Source organism: Eptatretus burgeri, chromosome 16 (assembly GCF_056783735.1).
Source record: "Eptatretus burgeri isolate ZD-2024b chromosome 16, Ebu_testis_v1, whole genome shotgun sequence".
Lineage (NCBI taxonomy): Eukaryota > Metazoa > Chordata > Myxini > Myxiniformes > Myxinidae > Eptatretus > Eptatretus burgeri.
In genome coordinates this window covers 9,804,851-9,822,524 of record NC_140976.1, presented here as the reverse complement: position 1 = coordinate 9,822,524, position 17,674 = coordinate 9,804,851, and the positions used below count along the sequence as shown (strand labels likewise).

Here is a 17,674-nt window from a genome sequence, read left to right as displayed (position 1 = left end):
GGAGAGTATCCATCCATCCATCCATCCATCCATCGGGACCATACTCTGTACAGAGCGTTGGTGTTGTCCAAGCAATCTCCTTGGCTATTGGGTACAATCCTGGATGGGTCACCACTCCGACGCAGGATACCAGCAAGCTGGCACTCATTTTGCCAACCTCGGAAGGACGACAGGCAGAATCAACCCCACCTGGTATTAATTCAATAGCCAAGGGGGATTTGAACTCAGGATCCGAGGATCCCAAGCCCACCACCCTAACTATTAAGCCAACACCAGCCATAGGAGAGTACAGTGGTGTATATGTTATGGTATCACAAGGAAGGTTTGTAGACACGTACACTGCAGTGATGGTAGATTTTATTGTCAATTGGGGAGATCAATACACATCACACTCACTAAATTCAGCTCGAGTTTTGAGTCGGTACATCAAGAACATTTCCCATTTCAAACACTTCTTCCCTTCCCACTTAGCTCCTGTTGGTGCTGGGTTTCCAAAACCTTCCTAAAACTTGTCACCCGGTTGTTCCTCACTCACACATCCAGTCCGAGGCCGACGGTCACTCGATACAGTATGACCTTTTGTCACTTGAAAGAAAAGCATATTAAAAACAAACAAACAAAAAAAAAAACGATGTAATAGATAAACTGATCCACACCTAAAGGTGGCTTTAAAAAAAGGAATAATGTCATCGTGAATTTCAGCACAAAATAAGGTGGCGGCGAGAGTAGTCAAAAACAAATAAATAATTCAATCCTTAACGGTAATTGATCCACCGAGAATAAAAAGCCCACAGTTCTGGCCTTAACCTTGGTTGGAGCAAAAGTGAAAGGAAGCATGGCAGGATAGTAAAAGACCAAACTTGCAGGAAGGATGTCTCTGCCTTAGAGAGGGTTCAACATTGAGAAAATGGAACCGGTTTAGAACCAGAAGATGTAAATGATGATTCGAAGAAGAGGCAGGAAGCTATGACGGAGATATTTCACAATTTCAATCGAGGTATGGCAGGTACATGTAAGACAAGCAAACGATGACTAGAATGCTATCAAAACCTAAATATTACAGATCGAGCAGAGACGGTGGAAGACGATTGGGTTTATGTGGTGCACGCGTACAAAATGGCTCGTTAGAAAAAATTCATTTCGGGTTCTTCGGATTGCGTAAGGTGAGAGATTCATAGCCCGAAGGATATTAGGTCAGGACACCTGAGATGTGGAGAACAAGGTCCTTATTAGGCAGAAACACAAAGAGTGAGAAAGCCACCAGCATGAACCAGCACATGAACATGAACCAGCAATTGAAAAACCAGGACAAGTCAGACACAGAACAAAGGAGTAAGGGAGAAGGTCAAAGTTGAAGTTCTACATGCAACAGGTTTTCAAATGATTCCAAAAGCAATCATCGTCACCAGCTGGTGAGGGGTTGCTTCCAGGACTGATACCGGCAGAGCTCGACTCCAACCTTCGTAGAGTCATCTCCAGTCAAAGTCAGCTGTTGGAAAATCTCTTTCCACTGAGTAAGTTCTATGGCTAGTGTATAGGATTAGCAGCGTAATCTTCAAGCCTTAAAGGTTGCTGGATGGGATGCCAGTCCTTTTTTGTTTTTGAGACAAATCACGTTTTACCATTTCCCACTTTTCAAAACTAATATGACAGGATAGATTAGTCACCTATTTAAAGGTCACGGTCACATTTGCAGCTCAAGCAACACCAATACATCTGAAGCGTCATTTTCTTTCAATCCGATCATTTGATACCAAGTATCAAACACCCTGCTGAACTCACAGTTAGTGTAAGGCAAAAAGCCCACAAAAATGGCCTACTGTGCTAACAGTAGCAAAAAGGTCTGTTGGCTCGGCCAGTAGGCAGATATGTATAAAGTTATGAATCAATGCATATCATCAACGGAAATCGATTTCCTTATTAAAGCCCTCGGGTCGGTGGGCCCGTAGGATCCGACCCTTGAAGCCGGCTGTTTACTGACTTTTCTTTTCGACCTCTTGGTTGCCGTAACTGGAGCCCTTTTCAATCTCCGTGACTCCAATCAGCCGGCGCACACCTAAGGACACTGGAACACATAAAAGGAAACTCAGATTGCCGTTTACTTCCAAGCGTCAGAAATTACAACGGATACTGCTGCTGAGAACCGGGGTAACGTCTTAAGGATGGGTGCAAACCTGTAGTCAGTACGATTAGAAGGGCGACGATGGCGAAGGTTGAACCACTGCAGGTCACACCCCAAATGAAGCTACCCAGCAGCACAAGGAGCAGCAAAGCCCAGCAGAGCCAGTTGATCAGTGCCCACGGCCGCAATGGTGGCACAAACACTGGCCCAGGAAAGCTCCCCGTACGTTCGTATTCCTCTTGGAGAGCATCCTGTGCACACAAGGCAGAGTGTAGCATTTCCCGCCAAGACATGATTGGCAGTGCTTTTGCGAATGACACGACGGGATCAACTCACTCACACACGGTCACAAATTGAAGGGGGTACGCTTTCCATTATCCGCTCTTGATGAAATCACAATTTTGTTCAACAAAAGTTGGAGGGGAACCACAGTATGAACACCACAAGAAAGTAAATCAATTGCCAGCGTTGCACATCATGAATGAAGGTCATAAAAGCACCCTTGATAATGTGTAGGCAATGTCCTCTCTTACTGCTTACATCTTCATTTCCCTCGTACTTTTAATCAAGACTAGCAGAAACCCGTGGTAAAAATACCACGATAACAAACAAACAAACAAACAAGGAAGGAAGGAAGGAAGGAAGGAAGCCTTGTTCTTGCACTGGTTGAAAGAGCTCAAAAATGGAGGTTCAATCGGGAATGTCTTGAATTGTTACATACATGTGGAACTTAAAGAAAACTAGAACTGCCACTTTATAACTGCTGGCAGTGATGACCGGGTACCCAGTCCGTCCGCCTTTGATACAACATGGGACTTTCTGCAGATGACAGTCGCAAAGTTTGGCATTGAAAGGATAAGCGGTGCCAGAGAAAACATTATTTAATAGTGATACAAACACAGGCCTGCTTCGAGACGGCACGGAACAGATGAGTTACGAACCGGGCAGCACAAAGCATTCAATTTCGTTATTACTGGCTTCCAGATTCAAATAATTAAATAATTCTGGCTCCCAAACCGCGTGACCGATCAGGTTGAAATTTTAAACTTTTATTTCGCATGTCACCTGAATTATAAATCTGAAGTTTCGTATATATAGAGGCAGCGGTTCCAGAGTAAACATTAATTAATATTTATCCTTCAATCCAAGATGGCGGCCAAACCATGTGACTTGTGATGTCATAATTTGCACCACGTGTGCAAACACGATGGTGGATGATAACTGCAAATTTTCGCTTCTCCAGGTTAAGCAGTTCCCAGAGAAAACATTATTTAATATTTTTCTTAAAACCAACATGGCTGCCAAACCCTGGGCCCGATCGCGTTGAAATTTCAAACCCTCATTCCGCATGAGCGTTCCACCATAAACTTGATGTTTCACATTTATTGATGCAGTAGTTCCAGAGTAAACATTAATTAATATTTTTCCTTCAATCCAATATGGCTGCCAAACGTTGCATCGTACCTCAAAGGGGGTGGGAACTTTTTATTCGTCATGGAGAGGCGGTCATAGTGGTGGAGTTTCGCCTGGATCTGTTCAGCCGTTTCAGAGAAAAAGACGTTTGAAGATATTGTTTTTCAATCCAAGATGGCTGACGAACCATGTGACCTATGACATCAGAAATGTATATTCTGCTTCCAACTGGGTATTGGAACACGTACGTGAAGTTTCGTGTTAATGCCGAACGGTGCGTTTTTCAATCCAAGATGGCCGCCAAACCATGTGACGTGTGACATCATAATTTTTACCAAGCGTGCATACTGCCTGCTAGATGATAATTACAAATTTTCGATTCGTTTGGTTAAGCGGTTCCAGAGAAAACATTATTTAATATTTTTCTGAAATCCAAGATGGCGGCCAAACCATGTGACTTATCAATTCGAAATTAACAAACTTATATCGCCTTCCTGTCCCGAATATAGTTCTGAAATCTCCCCTTCATTGGGCCAACGCTTCTGGAGAAGAAGATGTTTGAAGGTTTTCGGGTTTTTTCAAGATGGCCGCCAAACCATGTGACCGATCAAAAACAAATTAACAAACTTGAGAAAGGACCTCATGGGGAATATATCTGTGAAGTTTCGTCTTCATCTGTCTTGCCCTTCTGGAGAAGAAGATTTTTAAAATTTATTCATTTTCAATCCAAGATGGCTGCCGAACCTTGTGACCGAGGATATCATGAATTTAAATTCTGCTTTCCATCGTCGACCCGAACAAGTGTGTGAAGTTTTGTGTAAATCGGATAAAGTCTATTTTTCTATCCAAGATGGCCGCCAAACCATGTGACTTCTGAGGTAAAAATTTTTACCATGTATGCAGACTTGAGCGAGGAAGGCACTTGCAAATTTTCGCTTCGATGGCTTATGAAATACCAGAGAAAACTTTATTTAATATTTTTCTTAAATCCAACATGGCGGCCAAACCATGTGACCTATCACTTTGAAATTAACAAACTTGCATCGCATACATGTCACGAATATAGTTCTGAAATCTCGCCTTCATTGGACCAGCGCTTCTGGAGAAGAAGATGTTTGAAGGTTTTAGGGTTTTTTCAAGATGGCCGCCAAACCATGTGACGTATCAACAACAAATTAACAAACTTGAAAGAGGACCTCAGGGGGAATGTGCGTGTAAAGTTTCGCCTTAATCTGCATAGCCGTTCTGGAGAAGAAGATTTTAAAAAAAAAACACTAAAAAACAAGATGGCGGCCGAATTACGTCATCGATGACGTCAAAAAAACATTTTCGTCAGTGATTTTTGGCGTAGATGATGCTCAGAATTTTTCAGATTTTTCCCATATGGCGTTCTACTTGACGAATTTTCACCGGTATATCGCTTCACCTATGACGTCACGAAAAATCACACGTGTTCCCCATAGGGAGCTTAGTAAAATGTATCAAACGAAAATTTTTTCCATTGCACGGTTTCCGAGATACAGATGTCCAAAGTTTATCGCTTTTTTCAAGATGGCGACCGTACCACGTGACCAATGACGTCATAATTATAACGCGATTGTGCTATCAAAAAAGATACATACTATGGTGAAAATTTCCTGTCGATCGGACTTAGTGTTCCAGAGAAAATGATTTTTAAAGCGAAAAAGGGTGCAAAATGCCGGCGGAAGAATAATAATAATAATGCGTAATAATAAACAGAAGAAAAACAATAGGGTACCCTGTACTCACAGGGTACCCTAATAAGAGAGTAAAATGAGTTTCACATCTTATTAATTTATTCACATATTGGATTGGGTAAATCTCAGTTTTAAAGCTTACGCTATCTGCACTTCCTACGAGTGAAGATGTACAACTGTCCTTCCTATATTATCATTTGATCATCTGTTTGGATTCGTTTGAAGCAATTCTTACTTAATTATTTTTTTTGGGGGTGGGGGGAGGAGGGGGATGGGGCAGACAGCATTAGCCTATTATATATACTGTATAGAGCATTGCAAAATACCAAAGTCGTCATATTTCTTAACAACAAAGATATCATAGTGGATTTCTTAAGCAAATTTTTTTTTTTCAGGAGCGATAGAGGCAGCAGTCGATTGCCGTAAACACCGCCTGGGTTAAATATTTTTTGTCTGATTAAAAAAATATATTATTTTTTCCTGTAGGTTTGGATTAATTTGAAGCAGCTTTTACTAAAAAAATTTTTTTTTTTTAATCTCCAAGGAGCATTTCCATGTTTCTGGGTGGGACAGACAGACTGACAGGAATGGCATGAGCTGAATATATATATATACATATATATATATATATATATATATATATATATATATATATATATATATATATATATATTTCTCATTCTAACTGCTGACTCACTGACTGATAATAAAGATTGGTACCTTCCGGATGACGTAGAAAGCTAAAATTTTGCATGCCGATGGACATCGAAGGCGATAAACCAGGGAGAAAAAAATCACAGAATCGTTGGAAAAACATCCGTAAATGAAAATACAAATAAAATGAAAATAAATAAATGAAAAACAAATACAGGTGAGCGACCCAAGACAATGGGGGAAGCACGGATGGTTATTGCTTACAATGTGTAAGCATACCATGATTATATATATATATATATATATATATATATATATATATATATATATATATATATATATATATATATATATATATATTCGCAGTTTTGAGAATCCGCTATTGTAAATGTGCACTCATGACACGTAGGTCCTTCAACGTAGTTATTTCCGTAATAAATGTTTTGAATAGTCCCTGACCTTGAGATGGGTCAATGGGATCCAAACTGCGTTGGAATGGGTACATTAGGATTGACCCTCTATTTTTCTTTTGCACATGGAAGGTTGTCAGGAAAGCGTTGGCCACCATTTGATATCTCTCTCTCTATCTCTATCTCTATCTCTCTCGACCATACTGTAAACCTTCTCAAAGAGGTTCAGTCACTCAAACTCTTGGGTCTCACTCTCAGCCATGATCATTTCAAACTTGGCCTCGAAGGCGAGACGCCGACTGGGCATCTCCATCATACAAAGTCCTTCCTTGGCACACCTGAGGTCCTATCCACTGACAAGGCTTTCCTCCGCAGCTTGATAGCGTACTGCTCTCTCCTCTGGGCTGGCTCACATCCTGCTTAGCTTCACCAGGAAAGCTACCCTTATATTAGATCTTGCTCAACCAAGGCCCACAAGATCAATGGAATCTCTCGCGATGAAGCCGAGTCTATGGGCCTATCACTTAGCCATCACTGTCCTGATCTGTTTGGTGTCCAAGCTCTTCCATGAGCCTTGACCATGCATTTTCTAAACACACACACACACACACACACACACACAATCCTGGATCATACAGTGTACAAAGTTTGGAAATGTACAATGTCACCATTTACATTAATGCCACCACACTGTGTAATAAATATTATGAGACTGCAAGGAATGACATTTCTAGGAAATGAAAACTCACCTTCTCCTGATACAGCTGGTACAGCCATTGAGCACATTCCTTTTCCTCCTTTGGAATATCTTCCAGTGGAAACCTCCTGCGAGCAAGAATTATCGTCAGAAAATAAGGCGTGCCAATCATCCACCAAGACTACTGCGACTACTAAGACCCCACGTATTCCCAACTTGTGGGGTCGGCCGGGGAACGTTTTTGTCCCAAGTCTTTCACAAAGCGGTTGGCTAGGCCTGACATTCGACGGTAACAGAATTAGTAATTAGTTGAGGGTGCTGGTGATAACTCGTCGACTCTTTGCAAAAGATACCACGAGACCTTCCAAGTACACCGACGCCTTCAGTGCTGGCAAGACAGGTTCCCTTCGTGTACAGCCTTTTTGGCTGTTGGTTGCATCATTGGTTAGGGGCCGCTGATGCAGTGCCCCTATTACCAGCACACTGGTGCTCATTTCGCCAACCTCGGAAGGATGACAGGCTGAGTCAACCCCTTGGTGTTAAATTCAGCAGCCAACGGGACTCAAACTCAGGACCCTCGGATCCCAAGCCACGACTATAACCACCAAGCCAACGCCAGGCTGGCAGACAGGTCCTCTGGCTTGATGTCCATCCGAGGGATGGAACAAACAAACAAACAAACAAATAAATAAATAATTGATGCCTCGCCCTACCTGTGAAACACCAGGAAGGTAGTTTATAGCTGGATCAGAATTCAAACCCAGACTCAACAGCTCAGAGACAAGTGTGCATACCTCTATCGTACCGGCTCAAAAGAAAATGTATAATTATCTGCATATGTCCACCAAATCAATTAATTATTTTATTTGCAATGGAGTTTAAAAACTGATCATTCACACGAAACCACCTCTGAGGTCCCTGATCAATCAGGATGAAACCTCCCTTTTAATTTCCAGCTTACCTCATTTGTAGGGGGAACTGAATGGAAACCTTTAATTGTTGGAAATCTGGAACAACTTTAAAACTCATCTGATCTCCCCCCTTCCTTGCCCCCACCCCGGAACACTTTTCCATATTTCTCATCCCAATTCCTCACTTCCAGTGTATGGCTGCAGAGATGGCAAAACTGAGGTCACGTGATCAAAGATGTGCAAGATGGTTCTCAAAAGGTAAACCTCATGAATGATTGCTAGGGAGGGGTTGGGGGGAGTGGGAAGGGGAGTTCCTTTTTCAAGATCTCTCCTAAAAAATTTTTTGTCCAAGTGTCCCCATGAGTTATACAATGCAGCGCTCCGCTGTTCCCGCAAGACAAGATGAATGGAAAGTCGACCTAAGATGGGAGATCGGATGATAAAATACGGGATCTGGGCAAAGAGCACCTCTCTATTGTACATCACGTGAGGTTCGTACAACAACAGCATGTTTTACACAAAGGGAAACAAAAATGATAATAAAACTTGATTCACATTCCATCATCACACAGGGATGAATCTGTCACAGAAGGACACAAATTTACTCTTCACACGAGTAAATTTGTCACCCGTTCACTCCCCCCCGCCCCCACTCCCCCAACGGAGGAGCCTTTCAAAGCCTGTCATGTTTTAGCAAGAAGGGGTATCAGGATGATGGATGGACAAGGGGGGGGGGTTAAAAGATGTGGCTGTGCATGCAGCACATACAAAGAGCAAGAGAGGGACACACACACACACACACACACACACACACACACACACACACACACACACACACACACACACACACACACACACACACACACACACAAACACACACACACACAAACACACACACACACACACAAACACACACACACACACAATGGTTATATACATATATTTAATAGTACAAAATGTGCAAACTTGAAAACAGCTTTCCATTTGTAGTTAACAGAGGTAGATACCATTCCTACAACAAAGGAAAAACAACTTTGTTCTTGGACAAATGTTTTATCTTTTCCATTAAATTATTGGAGCCGAGCCACAAGCTTAGTGTTAATGTCAAGTCAACACCTCGTGTCAGGACAAACAATCAAACGGAATGGTTTGTTCCTTAACTACACACGTTTTCATATCAGGAGAGATAGAATATCCTTTTCACCCAAAGGTGTTGCTGTTGCTATGGAGTATAATTTATTGTTGGTTTCCATGTCTTCATGTTCACATTTAGGCCCAATTGGCCATGACAGAGAGAGAGAGAGAGAGAGAGAGAGAGAGAGAGAGAGTGAGAGAGAGAGAGAGATAGAGAGAGACAGAGAGAGAGAGTGAGAGAGAGAGAGAGAGAGAGAGAGAGAGAGAGAGAGAGAGAGAGAGAGAGAGAGAGAGAGAGAGAGAGAGAGACAGTGAGAGAGAGAGAGACAGTGAGAGAGAGAGAGAGAGAGTGAGAGAGAGAGAGAGAGAGAGAGAGAGAGAGAGAGAGAGAGAGAGAGAGAGAGAGAGACAAGAGAGGCAAGAGAGGCAAGAGAGAGAGAGGCAAGAGAGGAAAGAGAGAGAGAGAGAGAGAGAGACAAGAGAGAGAGAGAGACAAGAGAGAGAGAGACAAGAGAGAGAGAGACAAGAGAGAGAGACAAGAGAGAGAGAGACAGAGAGAGAGAGAGACAAGAGAGAGAGACAAGAGAGAGGGACAAGAGAGAGAGAGAGAGACAAGAGAGAGACAAGAGAGAGAGAGACAAGAGAGAGAGAGAGAGACAAGAGAGAGAGACAAGAGAGAGAGAGAGAGAGAGAGACAAGAGAGAGAGAGAGAGACAAGAGAGAGACAGAGACAGAGACAGACAAGAGACAGAGACAGAGACAGAGACAGAGACAGAGACAGAGACAGAGACAGAGACAGAGAGAGAGAGAGAGAGAGAGAGAGAGAGAGAGAGAGAGAGAGAGAGAGAGAGAGAGAGAGAGAGAGAGAGAGAGAGAGAGAGAGAGAGAGAGACAGACAGACAGACAGACAGAGAGAGAGAGAGAGAGAGAGACAGACAGACAGACAGACAGAGAGAGAGAGAGAGAGAGAGACGAGAGACTTGATTCCTCCACGACAGTTCAATGGATTGTTTGCCTGGTATTAGCTTAATGGCTAAATGGGCTTGGGATTCTCAGATCCTGATTTCAAATCCTGCTCAACTGTTGAATTAATACCAGGTGGGGTTGACTCTGCCTGTCATCCTTCTGAGGTCGGCAAAATGAGTGTCAGCTTGCTGGTATCTGTTGGAATGGCGACCCGTCCAGGATTGTGCCCAGTAGCCAAGGAGACTGCTTAAGCAGCACAAACGCTCTGCACGGAGTATGGTCCCAATGGATGGATGGTTCAATGGATTTTGTGACGATCTTTCCAAAATCAAAACAAATTATTTATTTCACTCTTCATTGTTGTGCATCAAGTCACAACGAGTTTGTTCAAACAGGATTGTCCATGAAAAGCACCATTGGTTAAAACACAAGTCATAATAATGAGTGTTCCATTTCACAAGGCTTTGTCCCTTTGTTTATCGTCTGTTTAATAAGTAAACTTGGAATTCGAACAAAAGGTCTGCATACTTTTAAGTATCAAATTGGCTGTTATCACGTGACAAAGGTGAGCAGTCTGTGAGTTTTTGTACCTTTTGAATCGGTGTGTGTGTGTGTGTGTGTGTGTGTGTGTGTGTGTGTGTTTGTGTGTTGTCAGACACTCACCTGACACACATGTCTGCGTAGTACTTTTTGCCATAAAGAATGCCAAGTAGTGACGGCGTTTTGGTGTGTCTGAAGTTCAACGTGACATCATAGACAGCGGCAGCTGCGAGTACGAGAGCAGAGGAGAGTGAGACACTGAACAAAATGCCACGTGACGAGTTCTTGCAACCACACGTCGCACACAGTTTGCCAGTATCCCCCTTATTAAACTCCCAAAATCCAGGCTAACTGCTCACCTCCACACATTTGTTCCTCTTTTCTCTCGCCTGTGGAACCAACTTTCCCAGTCTGTTCAGTCCGATTCTTCCTTCCAGGGCCTCAGGACCACCGGTCACCACTACCCCCATCCACACTCATGATCTCTTATATCCCCAAATGACCCCATTCCCAAGTTATTGTGATCCCCCCCTTTCCCCTTCACCTCTTTTTGTTTGTCGATCGGTTTGTTCCTTTTCTGTTTCATCCCAGCGTTCCCCATTCCTCTTGTTGCTACGTTTCGTTCACCTTCACCCCCATGTATCCTTCTCCCTTATACTCTTCTATTGTTGTTTCCCCCATTCCATTTTGCTCTCGCTCTTCCAAGAGTCTCGACCATGCAGACAAAAAAATAATAATAATAATAATAATAATAAAAAAGTAATGCTAACCGCCGTGAAGGTCGTTCCGGGCATGAGAGCCACCTTGCCTTGAAGGACTCACACCCGAAACGTCACTTCACATCCCCTCCCTCCCTCTTTGTATTCCTGGAGAAAAAATTTGTTGTGCTCACGTTCCCACCAACACACACCAACTCTAATACTTATAAAAGACCATATTTCCTGAAAATGCCATAAAAGGACTTGAAAGTGATATTTCCAAAATATATTTTAACATCCAATGGACAAACGAGAAAAAACCCTCCCAAAAAATCAACATTGACAACCGAAGGATACAATGAACATTTCGCACAGAAAACGTACCCATTCCACGCATGCATTGCACCGTGGTCGTAAAACCTCTGGTACGTGGCAAGAGGTGGTATTTAAGCCTCGGCAGGCCCTTGGAGTCTGCCACCTCCATGCTGACCCTGTGCTTCTGCTCCGTGAAGCGCGTCCCCTCACAATACAACAGGAACTAGGAGCAACGGCACACGTCGGTCACGACCACAACCAATGATGAGCATTACAACATACCAGAAGTATCCGGGTCCTCATTTTCAACCCTCAATAGTAAATCACGAAACGGAAATATGACAATATGACAATCCAAAGGTGACCTTATCAAGGTGAGGGCACAGGTGTTAGTGGTACAAACAACGATATGAAAGCTGTGGGCCTACCTGAAAATTGGAGGGTGAGGGGAGAATATTCTTTCATTTAAATTTTTTTGCAAAATTAAAGTTTATGTTTGCGGTGGGGGCGTTGTTATAGTAAAACATGCATTTCATGCACTTTGTCTGACATTCTACACACAAACTAGCTTAAAGCTTAAACACCTGAAGCAATGTTTTGATTATTTTTATTTAAAAATAATAATAATTTTAAAAAAATAAATAAAATACGTAAGAATAAAGAAACATGAAAAATAAAGAAAAATATGTAGAAGCAGACAGTCAAACGATACGTCTGCCACAGCAACAACCGTGTGAACATTCGAGAGATGAAAGGTGAGTCGATTGGAAAAATGAACACGGAACCGACCAAGAGCAGTAACAAAAACATAGGGGCAATACCCCTGGGCGCTCAACTGGTAGCGGCTGGATAAGATAACCAGGCAACCAATGGTAGGCATGGATGACCCACAAAATATGTAACGGAGAAGAAAGTAAATAGCTATGGATTTTTTTTTTAATGCCGTGAACAAACTTTTGTACATCACGGGTGATGAAGGTTGTGGTCAGGTGTCATCGGAGTTGTGTGTGTAGTTTCTGAGAAGAAAGCAAATACATATTTTTGGGGGGCAACCTTAGGGTCTGTTGTATTTTTGTAATGGCATGAACAAACTTTGGTACGTACACAGTGATGAATGTTGTGGTCAAGTTTCATTAAAATCGTATGTTTAGTTTCACAGAAGAAGTTGAAAGTATTTGTGGACGGACGGACAACGCGCCGTCCCATAAGCTCCCCAGAACTACGTTCCAGGTGAGCTAAAAACTAGATATCTGTGATCACAAAGTGATCGCCAAGGGTAGGCCTCCCCCGACCAGGCAAACCGACTGGGGGAGACCCACCCTCAGTGGATCACCCTTGACCCGTGATCCACTAAGGGCCCTTTTATTTTATTTTTTCCGGACCACCATATGACCTTGACAACATGAATGAACAGAGTGTAAATAAAGAAAGTGTGTCCCCATCTACAATCTATCCAAAAAACAACACCATGAAAATCGGAGGGGAATTATTTAAGTTATATGATTAAAAAGGTGTTTTTTGTTCATCGTCACAATCCAAACAAGTGAGCACCATATACGCCCAAACAAGAAGGTATATACAGAATTGTGCTACTATATGGAAAACAGCATCCTGGTTGCCATGGCAACCACTTTAGATGACGAACGTATGTCGCGACACACCGTCTCCACAGTCTGTACCTTTGTACCAAATATGAAACGTGAAAGTTGAAAACTTTGGGAGTTAGAGTGCGGACAGGAACGGATGGAAGGACAGACAGACAGACAGACAGACAGACAGACGGACGGACGGACGACCGGTATCACATAATACGCCCCGATATATATATATATATATATATATATATATATATATATATATATATATATATATATATATATATATATATATCGGGGTTAAGTGGGTTAAGTGGGTTAAGCACACGAATCAAATCTCAGGTGTCCCACTTCAGTGCAGATACACTATTATGATGCAAGAACATCTTGGAAGACCAAGTGGTCTTTGAGATTCCGCATTGGGAAAATACACATTTTTTTTCAGACTGCCATTTGACCTTGACCTTTAACCCGGAGGGGTATGATGTAAATCGAGAGTAAATTCACCTTGCTCTCGGCTATCTTGAGGGCAATTTAGTTCTGATCGGACAAACTTTAGTCGAGTTTTGGTGAAAATTGTTCAAATGATGATAATTAGGGCATGACCTTAAAATTAGGTCAAGGTAATAAAAACAAGTGAAATCCTTCAATACAGCGCGTGTGGTGAAGCAAATGAGTACACTAATGTTAAAATATGCAATTTATGCTTTTTCAGTTGAAAAACAATTAAAAAGCGTACTTAATATATGAAATGTAAAAATCTTGTTATTATTGTGATAAGCACCTTTATATATATATATAACAGAAGGAATTAAATCATTTGATACAGCGTGGCAGGAGGCCACAAAAGAATGATAGCAAAAGAAGAACTTAGCTTTCAGCATTCGGCGATCGGCGCGAAATGCGATGGTGGGCGGAAATGACGTCTTTCGGCGCGAAATGCGATGGTGGGCAGAAATGACGTCTTTTGTTCGTTTGTACATGAGAGGGGCACGTGTCTTGGTTTTTTTCCCGTCAAGCAATAAATTAAATGGTTTTCACATATATAACACATTAGTTTCACAAATTTCCATTGAAATACTCGGGTATTTCCATCAATTCTCGCTATTTCCGTCTAGGTTACAGACTGCATCTACCGGACGACCGTTATTGGCTGTCTTGAGGCACGTGGGGGGGGGGGGGGACAGGGGACACCGGAGACGTGGTAGACACCGGGGACATTTCAAAGTCGGTGCAATTGTATACAGCGCACGCGCTGTAAAAAGACAATTCGGCCTGCATACTTTCTATTGATGCTTTCTATCATCAATGATGCAAAATTTCATTCCAAAAGTCCAAGCCGGCTCCGAGATCCAGCTCAGACATTGGGAGTGTTGAGAGTGCAGGAAGAAGGTTTTAAAATTTTTTTCCTCGAAATGCTGGTTCGGGGTCTAAGGAACTGTGGTACCATTAAACATTGGGGGCACAAATTGTAGAAACAATCCCTACAACAACAATAAACCTTCCCCTATTGCTATAGGTGGAGGCTTACTTATTGATTATACGGTAGATCAGTGGAAAATATGGATGGTTCTGAAAACGATCCTGATTTTATTTGGCCTTGTTGTGCGGGATAAATGTGGAGTGGTCATGTTGCGCACCCAGACGTATTCTGGGTAGTCGTGGAGGTTGTGCAGGCCTTTGATGAAGGAATCACGGTCCTCCTCCCATCGGCGCTTGCAGAATACAACCTCCATGAAGTACCACATCCAACCGATGATGGGGACGTGAAGCAACTCGCGTTTTGCCAGCACTTTGGAACTCTGCACACACACACGTATTAAGAATGTTCACCTGTTGTGAGACTTTCTGAACGTGTGTCCAGGTGGCATCTGATGCCACATGATTTGCACAGAAATCCCAATTGCTGTTTATCATGGGGATGGGGATTTGGGGGGGGGGGTGGATGGTGGCGTGTATGTGGGTGATGAATAGTGAATGGCTGTTTTGACCATATTACCCCAAGCACACCGAAGCGCTCGCATATTGTCCAGCCACACAAAAAATCAATCTCGTAGTTGTGGTTGAGGATGAGGATTGCATGTTCACTCCCAAAGCTGTCGTAAGTCGCGCGAGTCGTAAAGAGTGTGCAGGTCGTGCCGGACCATCGCTCCAGCAACAAAATCAACTCTGAAAGAACACATCAGTGGTCAGAAAAGACAACACAAAGCTGTGGGATGGACTAGTACGTGGATACTGATCAGAATAGTTAAATCTGCTGGTTGCATCATCAATTTATTTCAACCAAGGGTGTTTGAACGCAGCATTGATGCTAATATAGTGCAACCACCACCTCACATTGTGGCAGGGGTCATAGAATAAAGGGAACTTGGCAAGGATATTGAAGCAATTGTGAACCCTCTTTGAAAAGATACACTGAATATCCTTAAAGTCCACAAGATTGAGCCAACAGCTTAGCATCCCCTCCAAAGAACAGCGTGCATTACGATCGAGTGTCCTGTTGATCCTGTGCCAGGATGGCAGTTTTAACCACATCCGGCCGTATTGGGGATTGAACCCACGACTGGAGAGACAGCTCAGATTTGAGAATCCCAACTGAGCCATCCTGCCAAAGAAAGATTAAAATTGCAATAACCGGGGCACATCAGGGAAAAATGTTGGACAAGACAGAGGCAATCGAAGATTGGTGTTTGGGTATTGTGTACGCACGGCTCCAGAGCGAGTAGGCCAGTCTGCAGTTGATGCGACGGTAGACGGTGCGGCTGAAAGGCCAGATGAACAGTGTGAGCAGTTGCATGGCATTGATGGCCAGACCACTGCACACGAACACATAGCCCAACAGCAAGTGACACAGGAACTGGGTCTTCAGCCAGGAGAAGAAACCCATTGCTGTGAAGCCAGTATCACGAACGCTGGCACGGACCGTAGCTCAGTACAATCTCCCTGGAGAGACAGGAATATCCCACAATATTGCTAAAGGATCGATTGGAATCCTCAAGACTTGCAATAAAGGATACGAAGGGCGTCCAAAGAGTTCCCTGAATGAGATGCCCACAAATCAGCCCATAAGGCCACACAAATCAACCCATAAGGCCACACAAATCAGCCCAAAAGGCCACACAAATCAGCCCATAAGGCCACACAAATCAGCCCATAAGGCCACACAAATCAGCCCATAAGTCCACACAAATCAGCCCATAAGGCCACACAAATCAGCCCATAAGGCCACACAAATCAGCCCAAAAGGCCACACAAATCAGCCCATAAGGCCACACAAATCAGCCCATAAGGCCACACAAATCAGCCCATAAGGCCACACAAATCAGCCCATAAGGCCACACAAATCAGCCTATAAGGCCACACAAATCAGCCCATAAGGCCACACAAATCAGCCCAAAAGGCCACACAAATCAGCCCATAAGGCCACACAAATCAGCCCATAAGGCCACACAAATCAGCCCATAAGGCCACACAAATCAGCCCATAAGGCCACACAAATCAGCCCATAAGGCCACACAAATCAGCCCATAAGGCCACACAAATCAGCCTATAAGGCCACACAAATCAGCCTATAAGGCCACACAAATCAGCCTATAAGGCCACACAAATCAGCCCATAAGGCCACACAAATCAGCCCAAAAGGCCACACAAATCAGCCCAAAAGGCCACACAAATCAGCCCATAAGGCCACACAAATCAGCCTATAAGGCCACACGAATCAGCCCAAAAGGCCACACAAATCAGCCCATAAGGCCACACAAATCAGCCCATAAGGCCACACAAATCAGCCCATAAGGCCACACAAATCAACCTATAAGGTCACACAAATCAGCCTATAAGGCCACACAAATCAGCCTACAAGGCCACACAAATCAGCCCACAAATCAGCCCATAAGGCCACACAAATCAGCCCATAAGGCCACACAAATCAGCCCATAAGGCCACACAAATCAACCTATAAGGTCACACAAATCAGCCTATAAGGCCACACAAATCAGCCTACAAGGCCACACAAATCAGCCCACAAATCAGCCCATAAGGCCACACAAATCAGCCTATAAGGCCACACAAATCAGCCCATAAGGCCACACAAATCAACCTATAAGGCCACACAAATCAGCCTATAAGGCCACACAAATCAACCTATAAGGCCACACAAATCAGCCTATAAGGCCACACAAATCAGCCTACAAGGCCACACAAATCAGCCCACAAATCAGCCCATAAGGCCACACAAATCAGCCCATAAGGCCACACAAATCAGCCCATAAGGCCACACAAATCAACCTATAAGGTCACACAAATCAGCCTATAAGGCCACACAAATCAGCCTACAAGGCCACACAAATCAGCCCACAAATCAGCCCATAAGGCCACACAAATCAGCCTATAAGGCCACACAAATCAGCCCATAAGGCCACACAAATCAACCTATAAGGCCACACAAATCAGCCTATAAGGCCACACAAATCAACCTATAAGGCCACACAAATCAGCCTAT

The 17,674-nt window shown here is 43.3% G+C and overlaps 1 protein-coding gene across 2 annotated transcripts in view; it reads right to left on the bottom strand.

The window, feature by feature from the left end:
• Positions 1-340: 340 nt before the first annotated feature.
• Positions 341-17,674, bottom strand: part of AGPAT3 (1-acylglycerol-3-phosphate O-acyltransferase 3) — a 24,324-nt gene continuing 6,990 nt past the window's right edge. For both annotated transcript variants that reach the window (XM_085860679.1, XM_085860678.1), the window contains exons 2-9: positions 15,883-16,116; positions 15,173-15,342; positions 14,814-14,975; positions 11,648-11,801; positions 10,689-10,791; positions 7,067-7,142; positions 2,175-2,373; positions 341-2,065 (exon numbers count right to left, since the gene is read on the bottom strand). In XM_085860679.1, the coding sequence (XP_085716805.1) occupies positions 1,974-2,065; positions 2,175-2,373; positions 7,067-7,142; positions 10,689-10,791; positions 11,648-11,801; positions 14,814-14,975; positions 15,173-15,342; positions 15,883-16,060 (1,134 nt within the window). In that variant the 5' untranslated portion in view covers positions 16,061-16,116 and the 3' untranslated portion in view covers positions 341-1,973. The remainder of the gene's footprint in view (positions 2,066-2,174; positions 2,374-7,066; positions 7,143-10,688; positions 10,792-11,647; positions 11,802-14,813; positions 14,976-15,172; positions 15,343-15,882; positions 16,117-17,674) is intronic.